Source organism: Cygnus olor, chromosome 16 (assembly GCF_009769625.2).
Source record: "Cygnus olor isolate bCygOlo1 chromosome 16, bCygOlo1.pri.v2, whole genome shotgun sequence".
Taxonomy (NCBI): Eukaryota; Metazoa; Chordata; class Aves; order Anseriformes; family Anatidae; genus Cygnus; species Cygnus olor.
The window spans coordinates 4,467,340-4,494,629 of record NC_049184.1 but is presented as its reverse complement, the minus strand read 5'-3'; the positions used below and the strand labels follow the sequence as shown (position 1 = coordinate 4,494,629).

General features: G+C 58.7%; 2 protein-coding genes across 3 annotated transcripts in view; one reads left to right on the top strand and one right to left on the bottom strand.

Annotated features, from left to right (window-relative positions):
* Positions 1–507: 507 nt before the first annotated feature.
* On the top strand, positions 508–8,709 carry GSS (glutathione synthetase). The gene is made up of 13 exons (XM_040575549.1): positions 508–569; positions 1,346–1,476; positions 1,602–1,747; positions 2,445–2,520; positions 2,775–2,914; positions 3,001–3,117; positions 3,380–3,460; positions 4,416–4,493; positions 5,636–5,702; positions 6,294–6,488; positions 6,666–6,747; positions 6,973–7,162; positions 7,723–8,709. The coding sequence occupies exons 2-13, from the start codon at positions 1,348–1,350 to the stop codon at positions 7,844–7,846; spliced, it is 1,425 nt and encodes a 474-aa protein (XP_040431483.1). The 5' UTR covers positions 508–569; positions 1,346–1,347; the 3' UTR covers positions 7,847–8,709.
* Positions 8,710–10,096: 1,387 nt separating this feature from the next.
* ACSS2 (acyl-CoA synthetase short chain family member 2) overlaps positions 10,097–27,290 on the bottom strand; it is a 33,251-nt gene continuing 16,057 nt past the window's right edge. The window contains exons 3-19 of one of the 2 annotated variants that reach the window (XM_040575547.1): positions 25,523–25,614; positions 24,717–24,820; positions 24,354–24,426; positions 23,469–23,544; positions 22,320–22,434; positions 20,683–20,721; positions 17,722–17,859; positions 17,327–17,497; positions 16,300–16,433; positions 15,651–15,783; positions 15,219–15,275; positions 15,027–15,107; positions 14,289–14,397; positions 14,077–14,145; positions 13,163–13,339; positions 12,065–12,139; positions 10,097–11,858 (exon numbers count right to left, since the gene is read on the bottom strand). In XM_040575547.1, coding sequence (XP_040431481.1) covers positions 11,731–11,858; positions 12,065–12,139; positions 13,163–13,339; positions 14,077–14,145; positions 14,289–14,397; positions 15,027–15,107; positions 15,219–15,275; positions 15,651–15,783; positions 16,300–16,433; positions 17,327–17,497; positions 17,722–17,859; positions 20,683–20,721; positions 22,320–22,434; positions 23,469–23,544; positions 24,354–24,426; positions 24,717–24,820; positions 25,523–25,614 — 1,771 coding nt within the window. In that variant the 3' untranslated portion in view covers positions 10,097–11,730. The remainder of the gene's footprint in view (positions 11,859–12,064; positions 12,140–13,162; positions 13,340–14,076; positions 14,146–14,288; positions 14,398–15,026; positions 15,108–15,218; positions 15,276–15,650; positions 15,784–16,299; positions 16,434–17,326; positions 17,498–17,721; positions 17,860–20,682; positions 20,722–22,319; positions 22,435–23,468; positions 23,545–24,353; positions 24,427–24,716; positions 24,821–25,522; positions 25,615–27,290) is intronic. The other variant, XM_040575548.1, reaches the window with a different exon arrangement.

Genomic DNA, 27,290 nt, shown 5'->3' with positions numbered 1-27,290 from the left:
ACGTGAAGATAACGGCCCAGTTGCCGTTGTTCGTCTTTTGTTGCGCGGAACGTGCCAGATGCTTCCCGAGCCTGCCGCGTTTTATCAGTAACCTCCCCCGAGCCGCCCTGCGCCCCCCTGACGCCGCAGGCCCTCCGGCCCTCCCCTTCCACACCCACGGCTGATTAATTGAGCTGATTAACGGCGTTAATTAAGGCAGGGACCCACAGCTCCCGACCAAAGGGAGGAAAAAGGAAGAGCCCCGGGCGCAGGAGGGAGGCGAGGCCGCGGCCACAGCCCCCACCTCACGCCGGCCTCCCCCCCCCGGAGCCTCCCCCCCCCCCCAACCCGGAGCCTTCACCCTCCCCCCCCCCAGGGGCCTCCGAGGCCGCACGGACCGGGGTGACGTCACGGCGTGACGTCATACCACCGTGACGCCAGCCCCGCCCCCGCCCCCTGGGCCCAGCGAGCGCGCACGCCCTAAGCCCCGCCCCTCTCCCTCCGCCGGCTGCCAATCAGCGGGGCAGGAAGCGGTGCGCGGCCAATCAGCGTGGGGTGGGGGCGGGGCGGGCAGGGAGCACTGGGAGCAGGTACGGGGCGGGCGGGGCTGTGGTGGGAGGGGGTTCGGGGGGCTATGGGGGCTATAGGGGCTATAGGGGCTATAGGGGTATGGGGTGCAGGGGGCTGTGGGGTGTAGGGGGACCGTCGGGGACCGCGGGGCCGCGGGGTCTGGGGGGGCTGCAGGGGACTGGGTGGGCTATGGGGTGCAGGGGGGGTATGGTGGGGTTATGGGATCCTGTGGTCGCTATAGGGGACTGGGTGGGCTATAGAGGGCCGGGGGGCTATAGGGACCGCGGGGCCGTGGGGTCCGGGAGGGCTGTAGGGGACTGGGTGGGATAGGGGGTGCATGGGGGCCACGGGGACTGTGGGGCCATGGGGTGCAGGGGGCTACAGGGGACTGGGTGGGCTATAGAGTGCAGGGCTCTGTGGGGTGCAGGGGGGCTATGGGGGATTGTGGGGCCCTGGGGTCGGGGAGGGCTACAAGGGACTGAGTAGGCTGTGGGGTACAGCGGGGCTATAGGGGACTGTGGGGCTATAGAGTGCAAGGGGGCTGTGGGGTGCAAGGGGGCTGTAGGTGGCTTACGGGGCGCAGGTGGGCTGCAGGATGCCGGGGGTCTATAGGGGGCTGGGTGCAGTGGGCTGTGGGGCGCAAGGGGCCGTGCGGCCAGGGCAAGGGCTCTGTGGGGCACCGGGCAGGGCAGGCGTTGCCGCTCCTTGCCCCCCGCGCTGGGACCCTGGGTTTGGGGCCGGCGGGTGCCCCCCCGCCAGCGGTGCGGGGCCGGCGGGTGACGCTGCTGTGCCCCAGCCATGGCGGGGCTGTGGGACGCGGCGCTGCGCGGCGAGGCGGCCGTGCGCCGGGCGGCCCTGGCGGCGGTGGATGCGGCGCTGCTGGAGGGCGTGCTGATGCGCACCGAGGCCGAGCCCAACGCCTCCGACGTAAGCCTGGCCTCCCCCGGCCTCCCCCGGCCTCCGAACCCGCGCAGCCTCGCGCCGGGTGGGCCTCGGCTGGTTATGGGGGGACGGCCGGGATCGGGGTGGCACTGCCTCCGCTCCCCGCGCAGGTGGTGAGCTACGCGCCCTTCACGCTGCTGCCCTCGGCCGTGCCCAGCGCCCTGTTCCGGCAAGCGTACGCCGTGCAGCAGGACTTCAACCTGCTGGTGGACGCCATCAGCCAGGACGGGGAGTTCCTGGAGCGCGCTCTGGCCAGGTAACGCTTTGTGCTTAACGGTGTTTAATGAGGTTCGTTAAGTGGGAAGTGTTTGTCACCCTCCAGGCGTCCCTGCCTTCCATCTGCCTCCGTCTTTCGAGCTGAGGGGTGCGGTGTGCGCTCCTGCCCTCGGCAGGCACCCTCTCCTTTCTGCTTTGTTTGTCCTCACGTAACTCCATCAGTCTTGGGGTCTCCTTGGGCCAGCAGTTGTTTTCGCTTTGCCAGTGTCTGAGCCTTGTGGCTTCTCGCTCAGGAGCGTGCTGGCACCAGGGCTTTGAATTCAAGTTGCCAGAGGCTTCTTTGAGTCCCGGACTTAGGAGCCTGCTTTGGCCTCATTTTGCCTCTGCCGGTGGCCGGCCGACCCCCGCGAAGCGCTCGGCACCGCGGTGTGTGGGGTTTGGAGCCGGGCAGGTCGGGGCGATCCAGTGAAGCTCTTGTAGTCTGGTTCCTCTCCCGTATCCGCGGACTTCTGCTGTAGTTCTTTTCTTTTGCTTGTCTCTTCTCTGCCCTGCGGGCCGACGTCCCCTCTGCACAGAGGGGCTTTTCGAGGCACTCGTGGCGCTCGGTTACACCGCGGGGCTCGGCCTGGCCGCTGCCCCGCGGGCTGTGCTGGGGAACGTCCCCGGCGGGGCGTCTGCTGGACTGATTTTCTCGTTCCCCCAGCGAGGGGGCTGACGTTGTCCTGCTGTTCCTCCAGCACCGTCAAGGTCGATGACTTCACGGCCCGGCTCTTCAGGATCCACCTGCAGGTTCTGGAGGAAGGACTGGCGCAGGTAGCGCACGGGGACTCGTGGCTGCTCGGGACCTGCAGGGCACCGGGGCTGTGCTTGCCGCAGGCTCCACAAGGCCCCCGCACCCCCAGGCTCACCACGTGTGGGTGTTGGTCAGTGCGAGGGTGGCCAGATCTGCCTCGGGAGGGTCTTGGGGCCCGGCCACCGCAAGGGCGTGTGGTCGGAGGCAGCAGGAGAACTGTGGGGCTGGCCCGGAGGTGGGCGCGGGTCCCACTTCACCCCCCCCCCCGTCTCAGTCCGTGTTTTTAGGCATAAACCGCTCTGATTACATGTTCGACTGCGGGGCGCCCGGGGCACCGGCGCTGAAGCAGATCGAGATAAACACCATCGCCGCCAGCTTCGGCGGCCTGGCCTCCCGCACCGCCGCCGTGCACGGGTGAGGGAGCAGCCGCGGCCCCGTGCCCCGGCCCAGCCCCGTGGGGCTGCCGTGGCCAGGCACTGGGAACCGCTCTCATTCCGCAGGCGGGTGCTCAAGGAGCTGGGGATGGCCGAGGAGGCGTCGCGGCTGCTGCCCAACAACCCCTCTGAGGGGCTGGCCTCGGGCATTGCCAAGGCCTGGGAGCTGTACGGCTCGCGGAGGTGAGGAGCCTGTCTAGGCTTTACATCCGTGCGTTGTGGACGGTGCCTGTCGGCATAACGGCCCCGCACAGAGCTCAGCTTCCTCCTGCCTTCCCCTCTGTGCACGTGCCCGGCGTGTGGCAATCACGCGGGATCCGTCCTGTTCCCTGTGCCAGCCCGCGGAAATGCTGGAGGAGGCTTGTGGGAAGCCTGGATCACAGAGATCAGTGGGTGGGGGTCCCGGGGTCTCTGGGTTTAACGGTGTTCTGCGTGTCTCTTCTAGTGCTGTGGTGATGTTCCTGGTGGAGGAGGTCCAAAGGAATATCTTTGATCAGCGATGCGTGGAAAATGAGCTATGGAACAGGTAAAGCAGAGTCCGTCTGCTTCTTACGTGGTCACCTACACGAGGGTGAAGCCAGAACACGTCACGGTTTCCGAGGCTGTGAGGGGGCACGCCTCGGTGGGTAACGGGGCAGCCTCTACCCTGGACTTCCCTCCGGGGTCTCTTCAGCCTTCCTTTGCCGGCCTCCTGCCTAGCCTCAGCGCCCACCTTCGTCTTCACCCGAACGTCCCAGAGCCCCTCGCTGGCTCTTTGCTGGAAGCACCAGCGGCCTCCAAAGCCTCTGGTGTCTGGGGCTGGTTCCTTGCTGATGGGGTCCCCACGCAGTCCTCAGAGCACACTGGGACTAGCAGTCCCGTGGGCCAGCCAACAAGGAGCAGAGCGGGGGTAATGGGGTCCTGCTCGCTCTAGCTTGGATTGGCCAGAGGGTCTTCCATAAAAGCTTCATTAACGGAGCTTCCAGCCCGCTGTGGAGGATCTGTACAAAGTAAGCAGGTCTGTGGGGCGAAGGGCTGGAGAAGGGGGGCGTTGAGGAGGTCGAGCCCCGAGGCTGAGCTGGGGAGAACCCCGGCCCCACCAGCAGTGGGGTCTGCGGGGCCACACTGCCGCTGTGTGGAGAAGGACGATAAAAGGCGCTCACAGGGAGCACAACGCCTGCTGCTGCTGGCTGGGAAGCTGGCACTGAGCGACTCTGTCCTGTAGGGATAAAAAAGCAGCCTGTTGGCTTCCAGTAGAAACGCTTCAGGAGGTGAAAGGTGAACGCAGGCGTTTCGGCACACGCTCTGCTTCCTGCGGCGTTCGGTCTGGGGACGCGGGTTGGGTGCGGGCAGCAGGAGCTGCTGTGACCTGCCTGCTCCGCGGGGTGCGTGCCGAGGTGCTTGGTGAAGGAGCAGCAGCTCCTTGCTGGTTCCACCTGAGCTTTCCTCCTCGAGTGCCTCCGTGCCCAGCCTGGTGTGTGACCGTCCCGCTCCTCTTTTAGGAACATTCGGGTCATCAGGAAGCGCTTCCGAGATGTGTTTGAGAAGGGCTCCCTGGACGAAGCCAGGAGGCTGTATATGTGAGTACGAGCTGTGTGTGCGCTCCTGGCTCTGTGCTGGCACTCAGGGTTGCGCCTGGCAGTGTTCAGTCGCAGCCAGTGACATAGTTCTGAGTGTAAATAGTGGCGTTCTGAGAATGTGCTTCTTCTCCCTGCTCCAGCCTGCTGCCGCTAATTCCCCTTAGAGCTGAAATGATTTTGTTTTCAGTGTGCTAGGATTTTGCACACGCACCTCAGTCCCTTACAGCTGGAAACCCCATTTCCCTCCTCCAAACCGCAGCCTCCTGAGCTCTGCATGGTCTCCTCTTGCTCCACGTACACATGCAGCGAGAAACCCTGGCTCTTTCAGAGGTTTCCTCCAAGACGCTTCCTGTTGGGCCTTCACGTGATGCCCTGCCGGCAGCAGGGCTGGGTTACCCGTGCTCGAGGAGGAAGCGCCGCGCGTCCTTGCGGCCTCCCTTGGCTCTGAGCGCGCTCAGGACCTCGCCCCGCAGAGGGCTGCCCGTGCCGGCAGCTGATCCCAGGCGTGTCGCTCGTCCCGTTCCCAGGCTAACGTGCTTGGAGCCGCACGAGGAAGATTGGTTGCCTGCCAATGTTTTTCCTCTTGTTAGCTGATTTTCAATTTTTTTTTTCCATGCTCTGACCTTTGGCGCCTCTGCCATGTTTAACTAACGAACGTTTGTCATCACCAGACAGTTAAGGGGAAAGTATCTGCAGATATTTCCTCCAGAGCATCCTGTCTCGCTGTGAATGCCGTTACGTCGTGCTGCCTGGCAGCATCTGTGCTGCTTTCCCTGCCCGTGCTCCTCTGCTGTGGCTCGTGTGTGTGGTACCACGGCTGCCTGGCAGGCTGCTCTGGGGCAGGTTGCTGTGTCCTGCCTGGAATCGCCATCCAGGAAGGATCCTGTCCCCCCCCCCCAGCTGCAAGAATGCAAGGCTACTGAAAAATGAGGTTCTCGCCTCCCTCCTGGGCTGGGTGCCTGAATTACCGAGACGTTGGTTAGGGCAGAGGCCTGGTGCCAGCTCCCTGTGCCTCAGGCTGGTGCGCTCTCGAGGAGGAGCAGAGCAGCTCAGGAGGCCAAGCAGAAGGGGCAAACGCTGTCTGAGCCCTGGCAGCCCCCTTGGTGGCTGCTGGCTCTGATGGCTGCTGCTTTCTGTTCCAGGGATGGCCAGGAGGTAGCAGTGGTGTACTACAGAGAGGGCTACGTGCCGAAAAACTACGATCAGCAGGTCAGCACCCACTGCTTGCTCTCAGAAGCTCTGTGGCAGTGCCAGAGGGTTTGGAACGCCCTGTGGTCCTGCCCCAGGCGGGTCAGTCCCACCCAAGTGGCTTTGGGAAGCTGACACATCTTTGCTGCTCATGCAATGCTCCTGTAATAAGAAAAATGAGCGGATTTCTTCTCCAGTCACCACGTGTGTGGTCACCCCCCCTGTCTGCAGCACTAAGTTGTGGCTGTGTGATACGGGTTAACACGGATTAGCGCCTGCTTAAAGAGTTTAGGCTTGAACTACAAATTTTCTGTCCTCGATTGTGCACTGGGACTATTGGCTGCAGGTGGTAATAACGCATGGCAGATCGTGCTGGTGGCTGAAAACATCAGCACTGGACGAGCAGGGGAGGGGAGTGCAAGGGAAGGCAATGGAGCAGCCTGGCTGTGCTGCTCCCCGGGGCTGTGGCAGACCCACGTGTGCCGCTCTGTCTCCAGCACGCCATTGCCGTCCCTGCCAGGCAGGGCTTGTCTGTCTGTCTGTCAAAAACTGAAGAGGAAGGAGGCGAGAGAACCTGGCTCTGATGGGCCGGTCGCTCTCCCTCTCTCTCAGAACTGGGAAGCACGGTTGCTGCTGGAGAGGTCGAGGGCAGTGAAGTGCCCCGACATCGCCACCCAGCTGGCCGGCACCAAGAAGGTGCAGCAGGAGCTGAGCCGACCGGGGACCCTGGAGAAGCTGCTGCCCGGCCGCACCGAGGCCATTGCTCGCATCCGAGCCACGTTTGCCGGGCTCTACTCGCTGGACATGGTGAGCGGGGCGGGAGCGAGGGTGCAGGCGCTCTTGGCATGCGTGGCGCTCCTCCTTGGTTAAGAAACACGAGGGGCTTTGCTGTGGCCTCGGGACCCTGGTGGTCCTGCTCACAGCAGTCCATCAAGGAGCTCCTGCTCCTCCCTGATGCGTTGCTGTTGCCTTCTTTCCTGCCAGGGTGAAGAGGGCGACAAGATAGCTGCTACGGCTATCGCCAACCCCGACCAGTTTGTGCTGAAGCCGCAGCGGGAAGGCGGAGGTATGAGCTGCAGTGGGGTCTTGGTGTGGCTCAGGGCTCGGACAGCCTGTAGCTGCTTTGGCCATGGGGACAGGTCACAGCGGGGAGGGAGCGCTGCTCCAGGTCCCAGAGCTGGGGGGGAACACGGGCAGCACGTGCAGAGCAAGCACTGCATCTGTTCGGGCTGCTGGGGCAAACGGCTGCTGCTGCGCTGGGAGGCGCCTGACCTGCCCGTCCTGTGCTCAGGGAACAACCTCTATGGCGAGGAGCTCAGGCAGGTTCTGGAGAAGATCAAAGACAGCCCCGAGAGAACCTCCTACATCCTGATGGATAAGATCCAGCCGCAGCCAACAAGGAATTACTTGCTGAGGGCTCACAGTCCCCTAAAAGCATCCGAGTGCATCTCAGAGCTTGGTATCTTCGGTGTTTATGTCAGGTGAGAAATTAGCTCGTGGTACGGCGCGGTTCGTGTCCCTGCTGCAGGGGAACATCTTCCCTTGGCTGCTTGAGCCCAGCAGCAGGGCAGGTGTCCCGGAGAAGGGACGGGACAGATGTGGCTGTTCGGTCTCTGTACCTGCCAGCAGCTTTCTGAGCTCTGCATTCAGCCGCAGAGCCGGTGGTTACTGGTATGAACTGGAGTGTCCCATCCCTGGTCGCTGGGGGGACCTCTTGGGACCTGCATGCAGCTGTATGCTTTGGCCAGCTCAGAAATATGGGAAGGCTTAACGTGGTTGTGCCCAACCCTGAATAGCTGCCGCTTTTGTTTAAAACTCTCTTGGGCCCACAGAAATGTTTCCATAGGTTGTAGATTAAAGCTCTCGTGCAATTTAAAACAAAAGCGCTCTGGCAGCACACGCAGCCCAACGTTGCTCACGGGCAGAGCAATCCACCTGCAGTGCCCCAGCCGAGAACGGGAACATGGCTCAGATTGTCCCGGTGGTGGAAACACCGTGGGCTTTCTGCTCCAGCGCTCTCCAGCTGCTCTTCTCTTTGCAGGCAGGGCAAGGAGCTGGTGATGAACGAGGCAGCCGGCCACCTCCTGCGGACGAAGGCAGTGGAGCACGCAGACGGCGGGGTGGCGGCTGGGGTAGCCGTGCTGGACACCCCCTACCTGGTGTGAACGCCACACTGCGCTGCCCCCAGGGCCGAGCCGCCGCCGAGCTGCTTTCCTCAGGGTGCACTTACCGGGGGGGACGGGCTGGGGCCGGCCCTGGGCTGTGCACGGGGTGGGGGTGTCCCCTTGGGCCCTGCCCTGCCCCAAGCTTGCGCTGGTCTCGGGTTCGTGCCGCACTGTCTGCAGGCACCGAAACCCAAAGCCCAGGGAAGGGGAGGAGGAAGGTGGAGGTACAAGGAGCAGCCTTCAGCTGTGGGACGCGTGGCCCCTCGTGCCTCCCCTCCCTCTGCCTTGCTGCTTCCATGGCGAAGGTTGGAGACCAGCTCTGTCTGTCCCCGGCCCCTCCAGCCCTGGCTCAGGCGCTGCTCCTCGGATTTCCACCTTCCCCTGTGTCTGAGCATCTTCCTGGCTCCTGCACAGCAGCCTGCCCTGGTTTAACTTTGCCAAGCTTCCGTCACAGCCGACACGTTCGCTTGGCTTCACTGTGGGACCATCACCGGTGGGGGGACGCATCTCTCTCTCTGGGTTTCCTGACTCAATGGGAACAGTGCGGGCGCTCCAGCCCGCAAGCTTGTGCCGCTCCCTCCAGCACACCCCTCTCCCCCCCCAGCCCTTCCTCAGCCGAGGAAGTGCCCTGGTAAAGCAGCCTGAGCTCTGCTGTTTCGGTGGCACCTGTAAAGCCACTGTTCCTGAGGACCGACCTTGCTGGTTGCGCGGCCACCCAGCCGTCGGGGTGCTTCAGTCAGTCACTAACCTGGCCCTTTGCAGTGGTTCAGTTCTGTGGCTAATTCCACAACTCCCACGTTGAGGTTCATGTTGGGGGGGCTGATTACCCCCAAACGGAGATTAAAACGTACATTCAATCTGAACACCGGTTTGGGGGCAGTTCTGTCTGACAGGAGCCATGGGAAGAGGGGTGCCTAGCTCGTTGCAGGGTGCCCAGAGCATTGGGGCCTTTTGTGTCCTTGGGGTTAGAGCTAGAGGAGTCTGTCACTGCCGGCTGTATTGTAGTGACCCGACTCACAGAGGAGCACAGCTGCCCCCGGCTGTGTGGGTGCCCACGCAGCTGAGCTGTGCCTGAGGCTCCAGGTGAAGCTGCTGGGGGCTGCTGGGGGCTCTGGGCCCTGCTCAGACAACCCCCACCTCCTCCCAGCAATTTTAGTCAAGATGGTTGAACTCACTGCTGGGACTCTAGGGAGCTGATTCTGCTTGACATGACCCCTGCGAAGCCCAGTTTGATCCAAAAAGCCCTAGCGCCAGCTGCGAGCTCGCTGGAGCCCCTCAGCATCTCGTTATCCTTCTGTTCTCCCACCTGGCAGGAGCCGGGCTCAGCCTTTAAGCAGCTCCTGGGCCAGGCCTGGCTTTTGGGCAGCTGCACACCTGCGCGCAGACCTTACACAAACCTTTATTGTAGGGGCAGTTTTTTGCTCTGCTCAATGCAAGCGTGCGCAGCTCTGTGTTGGAGAGGTGTCCTGGCACCCAGCTCTGCAGCTCCAGCCCAGCACAAGCAGCTGCTGGCGCTGGGGGGGGTGAATGCTCTCCAGGAGGAAACACCTTGGCCTGGGTCTGCGGGCATGTGGTTTGCTGGAGCAATGCACGGCAAGAGCACGAGGTTAGCAGCAGCTGGGAGAGGCAGGATGCAAGCACTGGAGCTTCCCTGAGCTGCTGGAGGCAGCTGCCTGGGAAGGCTGAGCTGAAGGTGGGGCCGGGGATGGTGGTGCAGAGGAGCGGGGGGGGTGCAGAGGCTGCTGCCTGTCACTGTGCCCAGGTGAAGCCCCGGGCTGCTGTGAGGGAGCAGCAGCCGTCAGCAGTCCCGCACCCCCCCCCCCAGCTGCTCGCAGCACGTGCTTTCTCCCGGGCATTGCTCCCGCACCCAGCCTGCATGCAGGGGTTGCTGACAGGCGGGTGGCACAGCCTCGTGCTTTCCCTGCACCTCGGTAGAGCAACGATGGCTGGAGACCCGTGAGAAGCCAAGGCTCAGGCTCTGGCCCCGGAGCTTCTGACCTCTGCCCAGGGCAGGGGACAGCACAGCCAGCCCCGGCCTTCATCACCTCCCCCCGTACAGCCCAGAGCCCAGGAGAGCTGCCAGGGGCCAGCCCCGGTGCAGGGACAAGGCTCTGCCCCGTGATGCTTCTGACTTCCAGAGCATTCCCTGCCTATGGCCCTGAGGTCCAAAAGCACCCTCTGACCAGACCAGCCTCCCCCCCAGCCCAGCACCTACAACCCCCACACATGCTCTAAGCCCGCTTCCATTTTGTTTCCTTGCATTTTTATTCCATTTTGCATAGAATTCTAGCTGTCTCCAGCCAAAATTACGTAGCAGACCAATAGTAACATAGGAGAGCAGATGTAGGAGTTCTTGTCAAAGAGGTGGCACAGAGCAGTGGGTGGCACACGGGACACACGACTGACATTACAGATCACAGACAAGTACCATGCCCGTGTGAGCAGCAGGTAAGAAATGAGGCTTGGACAACAGCCCTCAGAGCACCTGCACCAACCCTGAGCCTTGGAAGAGCCACCTCCTCCTTTCCAGCCCAGCCAAAAGTCAGCTCAGTTTACAGGCAGAGGCTGCAGGGTGGCATTTGCTAAACAGCTGTTGCAGCAAGATTTAAAGCCCATTTCTCCTTTGGTTTGAGTATAGGAATTCCAACAGCTCACGTGTGATTTCATTACAGACAGTACAAGGAAGTAGCTCCCAGCTCAGCCCAGGGCTGGGGGTCAGCGTAAGCGATTTGAAGAGGAAAGGGTGGCTGTGGCAGTACCCGGGTGACGCTCAGACTCTGGAGCTGGAAGTGTTTTTTCTCATCATCCTAAAGCCATGTCAGATTAAAGCAAAAGATGGCTTTAAACATTTTTTTTTTCCCCTGATGAGAAATCACCTAGGACTAACACAGCCTTGTGTGCCTTGGGTTCTTTGGAAGGGTCATGGTGCACTGTAACCCACACGTGGTTTGCTTGCAGTGGGATAGGTGCCTGGGGACAGCTTTGTGCCCCTGCTTGCTTTGGTATCAGCAGCACCCACCCCTGCCCGGGCTGTGCTGCCTCGGCCAGGCTGAGCCCACAGCTGGTGGCAGCAGCGCTCCGTGGAGCACGTCAGATCACGCCCCGTTCCTCTGGCTCCTTATTTCCACAGCCAGAGCAAAGGAGCCCAGGCTGTGAAAAAATAAACCAGCTGACACCATGCAGTTAGACAGCAGATCTTGGTACAAGAGAGCTTTATAACTTTATAAAGGCCCCCTAAAGCACAGAGCTGCCTCAAGCCTTGCCTCACTCCCTTTCAGGCTAGGGGACCTCCGCTAGCAACCAGCTTGGACAGTGGATGCAAGACTAAAACTCAGTTGTAGTTATGATGTGAAAGTGTTTTTAAGTCCTTCCTCAGCTCACAGCAGTCTGAGAAGAAAAGGAAGCTTACTCCGTGTGTGGGCAGTGGCAGATGAACCTCCCTTGTCTGCCGGCGTTAAGTAACTCCAGTACCACTTCCTCTACAATGCCCCAGTTCCTCCCCACTAAGGGGAAGAGAGCAGGGCCCCTCAACTACATAAAGTTAATTATTAACACCCCATCTCCCCTCCCAAAAAGAACAGAATAAAAATAAATCAAGAACAAGGTGATGAAAAACAGAGGAGCACAAGTTCCTGCGTGAACGAAGCCGAACCTCAGGTGGATGATTCCCACCTGCGACACAACACGCGTGCTCCTCCAAGGCATGGGCATGCCTACGAGATGCTGCCTCTCCGGGGCCAGCCTTCCCTTCGTCTCTAATATTTGTACATTCGATTCAACAGGTGAAGGTTTCTTTCCCAGGGCAGACAGTGGTTATTTGAGGGACCTGCTCATCAGGATACCGCTGCTGCTACAGCCCTACTCAGCTGGGACAGCTCATGCTGCTACAGTTTAGTGTCGCATCTGCTGTTGAAAAGGTGGTTTATGATGCCTGGGTTTGCCAAGGTGGAGACGTCCCCCACATCTCTGTCATTTTTGGCAATCTTCCTTAATATCCGTCGGGTGATCTTTCCTGTGAAAACAGCCACAAACGGAAAGCAGGACTCAGGATCTCTTCAGCAGCCCTAGCAGAAGTCGGTGCCCAAACCCACAGCATCCCGCTTGCCCCGGGGTTTCTCCCCGTGGATCTGAGTAGTCTCAGACAAGGAGGTTAGGGATAATTCCCTTCCACTGGCAGAACTGCTCAGTCCTCCCCGGCACAGTAACTGGACCCCTTACCTGACCGGGTTTTGGGCAGGCTTGGGGCATACTGGATGTAATCTGGCGTTGCTATCGGTCCAATTTTTTCCCGGACTAGCGAGAAGGAGGGGTGAAGGGAGAGAAAAAAAATATTTTAATTGTAGGTGCAAGGAGATCCCACACATCCCTTTCAGGCAGGATGACTGAGCTCAGACACCCAGAGCACAGCTCCCGGGGAGCCCGGTGCTCACACAGGGCAGGGCCCAGGGCTGCTGCACCCCAGCCTCAGAGCTGTGGGAAGGGGCAGCAAGACCGGCAGTGCCAACAGGGGTGCAGCACATCTTCCCAAAGGCAGCAACACTCCTGTTTTCATTCCCTCAATTTTCAAGAGCCCTCTATAATGGCCGTAGTAAGCACTGTTACCATTTTGACAGAGCACTGATTCACTACTGGACTGCTGCAGAGACGAAACTCCCGTGGATGCATTTCTTGCAGTCCTTTGTGGCAATGTAAGCGCTGTCTCGAGCCCGGAGCACAAGCCACCAGAGCCCCACCCTAGGCGGGGACGTATTTAACTACAGCAGTGGGGGACAGCGGACTGGATTTGAAACAGTTTGCACAAACCCCGTTACCTCAGTCTGCCCTGCTTTGCACACCCAAAGCAGGAGCACGCTGGCCTGAGGACTGCACTACAGCTGATGTTCGAACGCTGCGTGTTAGCCTCTGCTCTGCCAGCACCTCCTGGCTGCAGGAGACAGGCTTGCAAACGTGCCCTTTTCCCACCCAAAGTAACCAAGCAGCTCCTGTGCAAGTCCCAACCCACCAGGGAGAGCCACGGGAGCCATGCCCACAGCTGCAAACAACAACCCGTTGGCTACCCCAGTCCTCGGCACGGCCGCCAGCTCCCGAGAGGCAGAGATGGCATCACATGAGCAGCCAAAGGCCGGCAGAACTAATTTTAGTCTTTGCCAGCCGTGCTCTCTAATCAGAGGGGGCACCTTGTCACAGTTGTCCGTGCTGCATTCCCCAGAACACACGCACCCTTAAGCGCCCAAGCCCTTAACCCCTCCACTGCCTACCCAGCACCGCCCTCCCTCTCCCTGCTACACAGCCTCCCGGACGTTTGGCTGTTCCTACCTTGTTTTTTCAGCTCATCTGCCAGGTTCTTGGTGAACTCGTGGCCATCCTTCAGGGTCACGAAGCAGTAGAGACATTCCCCTTTCAGGGGGTGCGGGTGGCTGACCACCGCAGCCTCAGAGACAGCGGCGTGCCCAAGCAAGGCTGACTCCACCTCCGCAGTGCTCAGCAAGTGGCCTGGAAGGAGAACGGCAGTGCTTCGCAGAGCTGCGTGGGGCTGGGGGCCTGCAGCCTCCCAGCAGCTGGCAGGAAGAGCTCTGCAAGCCCAAAAGGCCCCGAACTGTAGGTTTGAGAGGTCGGGTTCCAGTTCCTTGAGAAAACAGCTGGAGAAACTCATTCCAGCAGTGCAGTGGTTGGGCTGCCCCAGCAGGCTGCCAGGCATCACTCCCAGGAGGACAGGCTGCAGAGCAAGGCCACCTCCCCGGCTGTTCTCCCTCCCATCTTCAGGCTTCTTTCTTTAACAGGTCTGTGAATTGTCTCTGGCCGCAGGATTAAACAAAGCACAGGCTGAGAGGGAGCTGGACTTGGAGGGAAAACTCCGTCTCTGGGGACACAGCACTGAGCAGTTTGATGCAACTTTGATGCTAGCCCTACCTGGAGCTACAGCTTGGATCAGAGACTGCAAGGTCCTGCCCTCCCTGACTGAGCTTCCCCATGGCCCCACATGCTCCAACACAGAAGCACATATGCTGGTTGAGGACCTCCTCTAAGAGATTACAGAAGGCTCCCTCCCTCCAGTGCACCGTGTCTGGAGGCACTAAACCACAGTCACCAAGTTTCAGGCTTGTCTGACTTGGGGACAGGTTGCTGGGCAGGCTCACAGGTGCAGAGCTGTCCCCCATAAAAGCAAGGCGGCTCTTTAACTAGCGTCACAAAGCGCACCGGCTCCCACTGAAGACAAAAGTTGTTCTTACCAGAAACATTCAACATGTCATCAATTCGCCCTGTGATCCAGTAATAGCCATCTTTATCTCTCCTGCAACCTAAAAATAACCAGAAATGACAGCGTGAGGAAGCAGTGCCAGTCCTCGGAGCAACCGATAAGGGATCCTAAGGCCAGGGCACTGCAAGATTTTAATTGCTGTCCTCAGGCCTCTGCACCCACACGCCACCCAGACCCCCTTACCGTCGCCTGTCACGTAGTACCCAGGGAACTTCTTGAAGTAGGTGGTTTCAAATTGCTGGTGGTTTCCATACAGCGTGCGCATTATTCCCGGCCAGGGCTGCTTAAATACCTACAAGGAGAAATGCAAACCTGAGTCAGTGGGAGCAAAACCAACTCTTAACCAAGCCAGCTCTCGGCCTCTGCTGTTGGTCAGTGTTTCTAAATCTAATTCAACCATCAGTGGCCAGCAAGTTCAGTTCCCACACTGCTCCAGGGCTTGTCGAGCTTAACATAACCTCACTGAGGAGCTCTTCCAAAGGCCACGGTAATACACGCTGCTTTCTACCTCCCCCAGGGATTTTATGAACTATTTCTTTTGTAAGGAGAGGGAAAATAACCTGGTCTTTCCAGTGCTGTGCAGCTACAGAGATGCTGCAGAGGCAGCCCTAAGCGATGACACTCAGCTGCTGCCCTGTGCTAATCTGTTGGGAAAGTCTCTCCACACTTGGCATAAGGAAAGGAGCTTGGCTGACAAGTTGTTCCCTTCCTCCTGCCTTGCCCGTGTGTGCAAGTGCTTTCATGGATCAGTTGAACAGCTTGTTCACAGCACAGAACTGCCAGTGAAGGGCAGCTCCTGCCACCCAAAGCGTGCCTTGTTTGGGCCCAGGGTAAGCAGAGAGGTGCTCACGGTAGCGGGAACGTCCTGGAGCTGGTGGGGGACAGACAAGGGGAGGGTGGGGGAGATCAGCCCCTCTTTACCAGGTAGCCCTCTGCTTCTCCTTCCAGCTCTTCCCCCGACTCGTTCACGATGGCAGGGACCACGCCGAAGAAGGGGAACGTCTGCCATGGGGACCAGACAGCAAAGAGACAGGGTGGTGAGCCCAGGCACTGTAACGTGCTAACTAGAGGGAGTGGGGATCCTTCCCTCCGGGGAGGAAGGAAAGTACTCACAGCAGAGCCTGGCTTCATGGGGGTGGCAGCAGGGAGAGACGTCAGCATGTGGCCACCCTGTAAAGGGAGGCAAAAAGGAATGAGCCTAGGTGATGCCAGCCTGCTGGGGAGGATACAGCGGGGGACAGGGAGCCCATGTTTGGGCATAAAGCTTTGGAGATGCTGGAGAAAACAGAGAGAACAGGGTTCAGAGCAGACCTTGGCAGGGAACCTTTTGAGGTCTCCCCACAGACTCTCTGAGGCCCTGAGAGAGAAGGGGAACCAACACTTGCAGGCTACACCAGCCACTATAGGAGTAAGCTCCTGGGCAAGCAAAACAACTAGTCCCCGTAGCACCACAGAAATATCACAGCAAACCTGCCGAGACACCCTGCTGCCTGCCAGAAGCACAAGGGCAAGAGAAGTCCCAGAGGCACCCAGGTGAGGACTCACCGTCTCTGTCTGCCAGAACGTGTCCACAATGGGACACCTCTCTTCTCCCACCACACGGTAGTACCACAGCCAGGCTTCAGGGTTGATGGGCTCCCCAACGGTCCCCAGCACCTTCAGAGTCTTCCTGCTGTACCTGCAGAGAGGAGGGGGCTCGCAGGGGCTCAGCAGGCCACGGACGGAAGCAGCTGAGCCTATGGCACTGCAGAGCCTGCAGGAATCCCTGGGCCTCCCTAATGTACCTGGGGTTTCAATGGTTCAGCCCCTTCTCTGCCCTCACCCGTGGGGGAAGAGGGGAAACCTCTGTGGTTTTGGTGTCTGCAAGGTCCCACTTGGCTCTGCTCCTTCCCTTCCCTTGGCCAAGTTGCAGCACAGAGGGGCTATCGGCCCAGCCCACCTCCGTGAGCTTTGGGTGGGGAGCAGGGAAAAGCCGCAGCCTCCAAGCTGATCTGCAGCTCATGGCGAAAGAGAAGAGCCTGTTCTGGAGCGCCATGCTGAAGGGAGGGCTGGGGGCAAAGCAACACAGCCTGCAAGCTGCTGGGTTGAAGGCAAAAGGTCTTGGTTTGTTCAGAAAGCGCAGTGGGGAAGCCGCTGCTCGGAGAGGAAGCTACGCCAGAGCCAGGGGCCCCCATGCCAGTGGGGACTGACTCACTTTTTAACGGGCTCCTCCCCGTGCTTCATCAGCAGCCGGATGGCTGTGGGTGCTGTGTAGAACTTGGTCACCTTGTACTTGTCAACAATGCTCCACATTCGCCCGATGTCCGGGTAGGTGGGGACACCTTCAAACTGAGCGAGAGAGGGCAGTGACACAGCTGATCCTTGCTGCTCCCTCCCAGCGACCCGAGGCACCTTCTCGAGCACGAGCAGCTGAGAACAGCTGGACCCCAGCAGTGTCCTCAGAGGCATGCCAGGGGCACCATGCGTGAAACCAGTCCAGCTCAGGACTCTTTGTACTGCTTCCTTAGGATGGATTTAGCACCCTCCTGCTGCTGGTGTCCTAGCAATTGTCCCCCAAAACACCCTACCAGCAAGGGCAGCTGGGTGGCTCTCGCAGTGATGCGGTCCCATCAGCCCAAATGACACTGCCTGTATCGCGTGGCACAGGTGATCGGTCCAAACAGAGTGAGGGAACCACAACCAAAAGCACCCAGAACCCTACTACGAAGGGTTCTCCCAGCATGACATTTCCCTGTTTGCATTTCCTCACGGGAGTCTCGGACACAGGCCTCTGGTTCCCGATTTGTACGCTGCCAAAGGAGATAGAGGCACAGGAATTAAATGCAGATTGCCAGATCCACCTCAGATGTCAATAACATCACTCCCTGGCTCCTGGTCCAGCTTTCACGTTAGTTTGCAGCAACCCTGGCACCCCAGTACACAAGGCCTGCATTTCTAAGGGAAAGAAACACGGGAGCATTTGCAAAACTAACCACCCGGAAGCCACGCAGAGCCTAGCACTCCCCAGCACCACTGGGAAGCCGCCCACATCTTCCTTGGGGACTGCCACCTCTCTGTGCAGAGCACAGCGCACTGTGACGTGGCGGACAGCGCGATGGGGCTTTGCACGAGGGAGAACAGCACGTCCTGATGCGTTATCACAGAGCAACGCAGGGACGCAGCTCAGCGCCACCATCTCTAGCTCCTTGGAGTCAGGCACCCAGAGGCTGCCCAGCACTTACTAACACACTAGTCGCCCCGTTCGCCAGGGGTCCGTAGGTGAGGTAGGAATGGCCCGTTATCCACCCAATGTCAGCCGTGCACCAGTACACATCCTCAGGCTGGTAATCGAAGACGTATTTAAAGGAGGTGGCAGCATAAATCATGTATCCGCCCACGGTGTGCAGCACGCCCTGCGGGGAGAAGGCACAGCACCGTCAGGGCGAGCTCCACCAAGGCCCCCATCCTCCCGGGCCGAGCTGACACCACCGGTCCCCTGAGCTCCGAGAGCAGCTGAGCCGGACAACCAGCAGAGCCCCTCCACAGCTCCTCTGCCCACCGGGGCCTCCCAGCACAACCCTCGCCGTTTCCCGCCACCGAGGGGTTGCTGTAACTCAGCATTACAGGCGAGGCATACCTTGGGTTTCCCCGTGGAGCCGCTGGTGTAGAGGATGAAGAGTTTGTCCTCCGAGTCACACCACTCGGGCTCGCACTCCGTGCTGGCACCGCTCACCAGCTCGTGCCACCACATGTCTGTGCCTGGATTCCAGGGGGTCTGAGAAAAGCACAAGATTAGGAACAGCCCTGGCCCAAAAAGCAGAGAGAGGGGACAAGGGGGCTGCAGCCCCAACCTCGTCACCCCTCTTGGCCCAGAGTACTCACAGCATGGCCTCTGCCCAGAGCTGCTTGCTGCAAACCGTGCATCGGAGCTGCAACTCCCACTCCAGCAGCTCCTTTCTCAGCCTGCAGCCAGCAAGGAAAACCTTTAAACGTTGTCTGGCTGCAAGACTTGAAGCAGATTTTCCGAACCATTGGCAACACAAACAAACCCCTCTCAGGAGCCGCCAGGAGAGGTGCTGCAGCTCCAGCTGCTCTGCGCTTCCACAGCAAACAGGCCCTCTCCTGCCTCCGAGCTGCAGTCAGACAGCAAAGCAGCGAGCCTCAGCACACCGCATACCCACTGGTGGCCCCTGGTCCCGGCCACCTGGCAGTGACCCCCATGGCAGCACGACCCGAGACCAACAGAAACGCATCAGGCTCATACCGTTTGGCCCTGCAGCCCAGAAAATCTGTTACATCCAGATTTTAAGCTAATTACCCTGATGAGAAGTGACTGCCCTGACACGGAAACACCCGGCAGCGGCTGCCCAAAGGTGCCAGAGCTGCAATGGGGCTACCAGCACCCATGGGTGACGGGCAGAGGTCACCCTGAGAGCCGCGCTGGCTGGCTCCATCTCCGGGATGGCACGGTTCAGTGCAAGACCCGAGTCCACCTGACCTTCTCTCCTTTCCCTGGAGGAGCCTGGGGACAGCCGCGCGGGCAGCGCTCCTCAGCCTGAGAGCAGACCCCCGGCTTTGCACACCTCCGCGAGGCCAGGCACGCTGACCCCGAGCCTCTCAGCACCGGGAGGCCAGCTCACAGCTGGGACACATCTCCGGGAAGAGCAAGGGTCCGTGGTGTGGGACAGCCCGTGCACAGCCCCCAGGCTGCCCCTCGGACAAGACCGCCCCACGAGCGGACAGGGCTGGAGGGCGCCTTTGATCCAAGGGGCAGAAACGCAAACAGGAGGACGTCACCCCAGCAAAGCAGGATGGAAACGTGGGTAAAGGGAACTTCTGGCTCTGGCGGGATGCTGTGGCTGAGCAGACACGGTGGCCTGCTTGTGGCACTTGTCGAGTCAGGTGGACTTCTGGGTGTAAGGTCCTCAGCAGTGAGCTGGATCCCAGCGGCTCCGAGCTGCAGGCTGCACGAAGCAGCCTGAGGGCAGCAAGTGCCAGTGCTGCAAGTCTTGCACCCCAAAATCCCCTCAGCTGGAGCATCTCTGTGCAGAGAGCAGCCACGGGGTGGCACAGTGACTCTCTGCATCCCCAAAGCTGTGCGTGCACCGTTTGGAGGCGCTGGGATCCCACAGCCACATGGCAGCGGTGGTCAGCGTGCGGCTCCTGCGCACGTGGTGCAGGAACACCAGCTGCTCCGGCCCCTCGCTGACAGCACAGCGTAGCTGAGGCCATTGGGAAAGCTCTCACGGATCCCCAGGGCACCTGTTTGGGCTTTCTTTACCTGGGAGAGAAGTTTCCACGCCTCTGGCACATCAGCAAGCTCCCAGCAAGGCACCACGGCAAACACTCCCAAGCTCAGCTCGCAGCAGCCCAGCAGTCGCCTTCCGGCACCCTTCCCTCAAGGCCCCCTCAGCTTTAGCACCAAACTTCCACCGCCCCACGGAGCGGGTCAGAGCTGCAGCACAGCACACAGCCCCTGGAACCAGGCCTGCCCGACAGCTCCCAAACCAGGGGGCCCAGCAGGACGTGCTGCCTCTCCCCGACCCAGTTAAGCTGTCAGGTTAAAAAGGAAGGAGACCCAGAGCTGAGGGATGGAGCAGAGGCAAAGGTGCCTGCAGTCTGAGAGCCGCCCCACACACCTGAGCTGGGCAAGCCGGGCTGCCCTGATCTAGGTAGGTTTTTGGGTAACTAGAGCTCGATGGAGCCAGGCCAGGAGCCAGCACTCTCCGGAGGCATCCCACTTGGGCAGTCAGCGAGGCCCTGGGGTGGCTGATGCTGAGGGGCCCCAGCAGAACTGGGGAACACCTGAGCCTCCAACAGCACGCGGTGATGCTGATCAATAACAGCCCATCCCAGCACGCAAGCCCGGGCTCTCCAGGTGCTCCAGCAGAGCACCCGTGCTGGCAGGCCTGTGCTTGCTTTACGTGGGGCCCTGAGGCTGCAGCTCCTCGGCCGCGACGAGCAGAGTCCGGGCCCTGGAGCCCCAGGCTTCCTGCCCCCAGCACACCGCCAGGGCTGGGGAGCTGCACGCGACTCCTGTCAGCCTTGCGACGAAGGGAAGCACATTGCGAGAACTGCTTTTAGAGGAAAAGGGGTAAAACGTCATCCTAGAGCTGGCAGCAAGTCCTAGTGGTTCTGCACTTCACCTTGCCAGCACGCTCATGTGCATTCAGGTGGCTTTACGGAAGCAGATTTGCTTCTGGCAGCAAAGTCGGTGCCGCTAACCCCAGGCTGTGCCACGCGGCCTTCGTGAAAGAAAACGAGGGGGCTGGACTGCTCCCAGGGAAGAGGAAACGGAAGGCAGGCGAGCAGCCCTGCACACACGCACCTCCTCACCCTCTGCTTCTCCTTCCAGAGGCCGTCAGAGCCCCCGCAGTGCCCCGACCGCCCTCATTCATCGCTCCCGTGCCGCTGGGCAGAGGGAGGCAGAGCCCGGTGACTGCAGCCAAGCAGCGAGTGAGATCTATCGCTAACATGCAACTGCTGGCAACCCGATTAGGGGGGCACGTGTGGCCACGCAGAGCCGGAGCGGTTAGAAAGGTGGAGGGCTGGAGAGGGGAGGTGCCGAGGGGAGAAAGGCAGAGCTGTGCGTAAATACCTTAGGATGGAGTCTCTGTGAGCTCTCAGCCTTTTTTTCCTGTTAAAAATCCACAAAGAGGGTGTGAAAGTTGAGAAGCGGAGGATCCAGATGAGGCTTCGCAGGCAAGGAGTTGGAAAATCGGCCTGGCAGGCTGGAGAGGGCACCGCCCCAGCACCCAGGCCAGGAGAAGCGCTCTAAGCAGCAGCCTTACCACTTCCATCACCTTCCCTAGGTACCCGTCACCTCCAGGCAGGTCTCGGGGCCAGCTGGGTACAGAAGCACAGGGCAGGCACGCAGCCCCCTGACGGCGTTACACAGGCAATGGAACAGTAAAAGTGCACTCACGGGGGAGGGCGATCTTTTTTTAAAGTGTCTGAACAAGAACAGCAGCAAGACCCAGAGGGTAACAACAGGCAGCCCTGCTCCTGCCTCCGCCCGGGAGGCCGCTCAGTAGCCTCACATCACCAAAAGCAGCAGCAGCACGGGGGCTGGCTGCACCGCAGCTTCCCAGCTGGGGAAGCACAACAAATGCCGGCCTGCTCCCATCTTCCCATCCCTTTGCAGCTCCCCTCTCCTAGCAAGAGGAGGGGCAAGGCAGGCCAGCATAACACGGCCAGGCTGGCAAACAGTGAGCGACACCCCAGTAAAATTAACACAGCTGAACAAGCAAAGTGAACTGAAAGACACTTCATCTGCTGGGCTTGTGCCAGGATGTGCAGGGACCTTCCCTCTGAAAGCAGAGCCCAAAGCTCAATCAAACGCATCCCCCAACCACAGCCCATCTCTGGGCAAGCGCCAGCCTGCACGGGCCATATCTATCCCAGCACCTAGGGACAACTCGATGCACCGCTGTGAATTAATTACCAAACATTTAGGAATTGCCAAACATTTAGGGACAGAAGACAATGCCACGTGACATGGAGCACGCTGTTAGTGCTGGGTGGTGATGGGAGGATGAAGGCAGTACCTGGCTGCCAGGTGCAGCAGGGCTGAGCCCAGCCCCAGGAGCTCAGCAGGATGCCATGACTCCTGACACCTTCTCCTCCCTCCTTCCACCCCCATCTCGCCACATGTCTCTGGCCCACATCCTTTCATCTGGTTTCAGTTGCGAGGGAAAGCCCCAGCCCTAACAGCTGACACAGTTCCTGTGCCAGCTACACAGTGACTGCGTTATTCCCAGCTTACGATTGTTGCCGTGGGGCCTGGGCTCAGGCCCCAAGAACAAATCTTCTCTCTCCTGTTCCCACCGTCACAGCTACAGTGCAGGAAGTCATTGCTCCTTGCACAAAAGGGGAGATAGATACAGGATTAAAATGAGAGAGTCCCTCACTGGAGAGAGGAAAACACCATCTTGTCCTCGTCCTAGCAGCATCCAGCCTGGGGAAGCTGCGCCTTGCTGTGCTTTCAGGGATCCCGCAGGTTGGCAGCTAGCGATGGTGTTAAAGAAAGCTGCAGGGAGGGGATCTTGGAAAGACAAAGGAACCCTTCTTCATACCGCTCACAAAGCAACAACAGCAAGCAGGGAGAAAGCAGGAACAGGAGTCAGAAAACGGGAGCATCCAGGGAAGCTCTCCAGTGGTTTCACACTGAGCGATTTGCTGGGCTCTGACTTACAGAAGACGAAACGCCCCCATTCCCAGCCCCCAGGAGCATACCTGTACGTCCTGGCACAGCCTTTTGAGAGGGGGAGACTTGCTGCACGTCCCGTCCGCTGCTACCTCCTCCCTCCCCATGTGCTTCACCACAATGCACTTTTTCAAAGGGGAGCCCCTGTAGAGGGAAAGGAGCCATCAGCGCGGGCTGCTCAAGCTAAGCCTGCCCTTCGGGGGTTTTAAGGGCTGCACTGAAGGCAGAGCAGAGGCCCTGAGCTGCGTTTCTTAAGCATCATACACTGCCCGTGTGCCCACACCGTCAGCAACGTCAACAACATTTTTCTACCTTACCAAGCCAGGAACACTTTGCCTGCTAAACAAAAGGTTACAAACAAGTCATTACCAATGCCCGTCTTCCCCCATCCCAACCCCCAAGGAACGTTATCTGCTATCGTGACCGGCATCTCTCGTCAATGAAGAAGGGAGAGCAATCAGAAGAGGAAGTTTTGGTGTGGAAGTGTAAGGATCTAGGTGTGGTCTCCAGTGTGCCAGGCCTACAGACGCAGTCACTGTCAAAGTCATTTCACCTTGTTTATTTCCCTTTCTGTAAAGCGTGGTGATATCTGCCTGCCTGTGACGTACCAGTATTTCAGCAAAGACTTCTTTAAAATGGAGCAGCTTAACCACGCACCTGTGCGCAGCCAGGCACTGATCCTAAGCACACGTTGGTGCATGCCAATTAAAGTGCTGCTTCCTGTTACACAGCCATTTCCCAGAGTTGAAATAGTTCCATTTCATTACTGTAGAACAAGTGGTTTTTAGGCAAGATTTAAGCCCCATCTCAGCATGTCCCACAGCATTGTGTCAGACCATGCGCGCTGTGTACAGAGGTGTGTTATTCCCTCCCGCTCTACAAGCTGCTGCTACAGCACTGGGAGATCTGCCACGGGCTGCAATGATTTGGGATTATACAGTACATCTCCAGCACATCCTCCCATCCAACACGTGGGCCTCCAGGTCAGAATGGACAAGGGCAAAGTTTAAAGATAATATTTTTAAGACAAGGTAGTTGAACTGCGTGTTACTTTTGAAAGGCTTATTGCAGCTTGTGTCAGACCTGCTCCAGTCTGCCAATCTACAAAAGTTTCCGTTCCCAGTTGTGCGGGAGCAGATTCCAATAAATGCCCTTCTCACAAAGGAATCTGAACTTACTTGTCTTTACATTTCTGGAGGGCTTCGTCTGCAATCTGCTTCAAGTTGACCAGCTTGTCTCCTCGATAAAAGGCATCTACGAAACAGTAAGGAAAACTTGAGAGAGGCTCCTCAGCCAAGGCAGCCTGGGACAGCTAGAAACAACAGGCAGCTTCACGAGGGCAGAGCAGAACTCATGCACCAGAGGGAGGGAAAGACGACAAGCAGCCGATGGGAAAGGTTTCCTAATATACCCCTTTGGTCTAGAGAAAAGGATGCCAAGAGAAATGGTGAAATTCTTTCCCTGGGAGAGGTTCAGATTTGACCCGACAAGGCTCTTGGGGATATCCTGGGGGAATAATCCAATGTGGCCAGAACGCAGATTGTAAAGTTTAGCGGGTCCTTTCCATGCCATGGATCTGTTAATAGTAACAGCACTGTCTCAGAAAACAGCTGTGGAAAACGCAGTGGGCTTACATGCAAACACCACCACTTTCCGTATTCTTTGCTTTACAAGGTTGGGAGTTGAGATAGGAATTTCCTAGAAACTGGGAAGGGAGGGAATCCTCATATTTGGACTGCCCCATAAATGACACATCTTGCAAACATCTGGCTTATTTTGGAGAGAAACATGGATGAGAAGCATTTGGAAACATGTTATTATCAGCTGGTGACATCATGCTGTACAGGACAAAGTGGGCGGGCTGCTTAGATGCTCCGCTGTACATTCAAAGGGGAAAACAGTGCTCAAGCACAGCTACAAGCAGCGTAACTGCCTCGCAGCAGCTCAGCTGAAGCACCGCCCCTTTCTCTCCCAATTCCAAGCACATCTGGCTTTTAAAATACAGACCTTTCAGACAGCCAACAGAAACAGCTCAGGGTCAGGGGCACTGAAGCACGTTTTACCTGCCGTAATGAGGAGAGAACAACCGCAGTCAAGAATCCGCTCACAAAGAGAGTTCGCTGAGAAACCTGCAAACTGACAGACCACACGACCAAGTTAACAAGCGACACAACAGGGATGGCCGCAGCTGCGCTGCTCCCCCACCATAAACAATACCACCCAGCATCGATGGAGAGCGCTAGAGGAGCTCATTCCATGGTGCAGAAGAGGGCTAGGAAACAGAGCATTACTTTAGTTTCCATCCATCTTATGGTCAGTGCCCCTCTTTTCAGCTCTTCCAGCTTCTCTCCTCACCCTCCTAAAACCAGGAGCTGCTCCCCCCCAACAGCCCTGCACTGAGAGCGATGCGCAGGGCTTGCTCCTACCACAACGGAGTGAAGAGCCCCGATCCTGGCACAGGCGAGCATGGCTATCACCAGCTCCAGGATCATCGGCAGGTAGATGGAAATTCTGTCTCCTTTCTTCACACCTGTGGAGGGAAAACGGACACGTCATTCATCAAAACGAACACGTTACATCAAAGGAAGCATCTACACAGGAAAGTCAATGTTTATATACACACAATAAAGCTTCAGCTGGAGCTAGAGCTGAACCAGCCTTGCGTGGAACACCTCAGCTCTCCAGGCCAAAGCAAGCGTCCACAGGCATGAGCTTCCACTGCCATTTCCCAGCAATGCCCACGCAGCCGTGGCAGACACTTGAAATGTGAGGAACTTTACGCCAGTGGCGACCAGAAAGAGAGCTCCAGCCTGTCCAGGAACATCAGGCACGTGCACTTTGCCTTTCAAGCCCCACAGCTCTTGTAAGGCGACTGCAATGAATGCTCCACGTTCTGATCAGGCAGGTTCAGTCCCTTGAAGGAGGCAGAAATGTAACCAGTGCCCACTGCTAGTTGGAAAAGTCCAAGAGCAGGAAGCTTTGAGCACAGGTTCTTCCCTAGTACAGCTGACATGAGCAGCACTGACGAGCTTTCACATATAGAACTGGAGATGAACGTGCAGAGCAAACCTGCCTATACCCTCCTCTACAGCTGTGGAAGCCAACGGAGAAGTGAAGCACTTCGCACAGAATGACTCAACAGACTAGCAGCCACGCAGAGAACAGACCCAGTGTCAAAAACCAGCCTAATGCTTTCCCAGTCCTCAGCGCTCCTGTTGCTCCGGCCGCCTACCTTGGTTGCGGAGGACATTGGCAAACTGACAGACTCTGTGCAGCAGCTCGCTGTAGGTGATTTTCATAGAATCCCCAGGGTCGTTCCCTTCCCTGGAAAAAAAACAAGGTGGTGTTTGTTACTGTACGGGCACTACAACGTAACAGTGACCCTGCAGACTCGGAGGTACTTACCCTCGCAGGCAACACCGATGTCCTCACCCGCCCTCCCGAGCACAGAGTAACCAAACCCCAGAAATCCAATTCTGGACTAAAGTTTTCCAATAGTGGGACAATTTAGTCCGAAGTCCCCATCCCCACGTAAGCGACTACAACTAAACACAATCGAACGCCCACAGTGTAAATACATGGTGCTTTCAGAGAGCAGACGGAGGAAGAAGGGGCTAAGAGAACCAAAGCCAAGAGTGCACAGGTCACGAGGAAGCTGGGATCTGTGGTATGGCACCCCTGCTCACACACACTTATGCCTGCAGACTTGTCTGCATGAGACATTGGCCAGTGTTGCCCTGCAGCACCACCCAGCCCCTACATACCTACTGCCTGATGAACTGGGACGGGATGCCAAGGGCTGTCTTATATTCCAAGGTCATATATTTATACACACGTGTATTTGTTAAGTGCCAGGCCTGCTCTGCATTATTTTCTGCCTGTGGTCCTCCACGAATGGTTGGACTTGATGATCTTATGGGTCCTTTCCTAGCTCAGTTATTCTGTGACGCCCCGAACCAGCCCCGGGCTCCTGTAACGGCGGTGCCAGTCCAGCAGGACCTTGGCATTAGGCACCCCAGCGAGAAGGGCCAAGAGCTGCACCCAGAGATAGAACAGAAACGTCACATCCCCGGGGAAATGGTCTGTCACCAACATAAAAACACACCTAGTTTTAACGCAACACAAGGCTTCAGCTACTGCAGAGAAGGAAACGAGGTGGCACCCCCAACAGATCAAGAGATCAGCAAGGAAAAGTTGACGTGACCTCCCACACAGCAGGGCAGCGGTCTCCCACAGCCAGGAAGGAGGGAGACACTTCCCCTGGTCTCTCCCCAGGCAGCCAGCACACCAACACGAGTGACCCCTAGAAGAATAGCTGCGGCTCTCAGCTGACAGTTCCCCTTGAGAAGTGTCCCCTCGACTACGTGCAGGGGAGTGAAAGACAACACCAGTGCTGGGGAGAGGCCAGGGCGCACCTCCACGCGGCTCCGTCCTCAGGACTGCGGCCAGGCTCCCTCTAAGTCGGGAACACAAACCTCACACCTTTAGCATCCCAAACAGCCCCGAGCGCACACAGACACACCAAATTCTAGCTAAAAGCAGCCACTGCTCCCCCCTCCCCCAGCAAGGCAAGGGGAAGGAGAGCTGTTCTGGCACAGAAACGGGTAAGGGAAATACTCTCATTTCTCACGTAATTCCCCGGGAACGGCTGCTCCGCGTCAGCACGACAGCAGCAGGGAGCCACGTGCTCTGCCGGCAGACGTGCTCCTGCTGGGAGCGGCGCAAAGGCTGGGGGAGCCCCACAGACACAAGGCCCGCACCTCTGCCCCGTGCAGGGCCTTTCAGGACTGGTGGTTACACGCGCACGATGCCCGTCGAGAACTGCTCACGGATCTGCCGCCTACAAAGTCAGCTCGTCCCGTTTATTCTTGTGGCTGCCACAGGGCTCTAGCAATCGGCTCCGCTGATACCTGCGCCGACGTGCAGCACACCTCCAAGCGGCCGCCCCCGAAAGGGGATTCCCGGCTGGCTCCTTTAGGCAAGTTTGGCCCTTTGTAAGC

Bases quoted from the DNA above. Each gene is read 5' to 3' on its own strand.
- GSS (XM_040575549.1), top strand. From the start codon at position 1,348: ATGGCGGGGCTGTGGGACGCGGCGCTGCGCGGCGAGGCGGCCGTGCGC. The intron at 1,477-1,601 runs GTAAGCCTGGCC...CTCCCCGCGCAG, and splicing joins CCGAGCCCAACGCCTCCGAC to GTGGTGAGCTACGCGCCCTT. The intron at 1,748-2,444 runs GTAACGCTTTGT...CTGTTCCTCCAG, and splicing joins CTGGAGCGCGCTCTGGCCAG to CACCGTCAAGGTCGATGACT.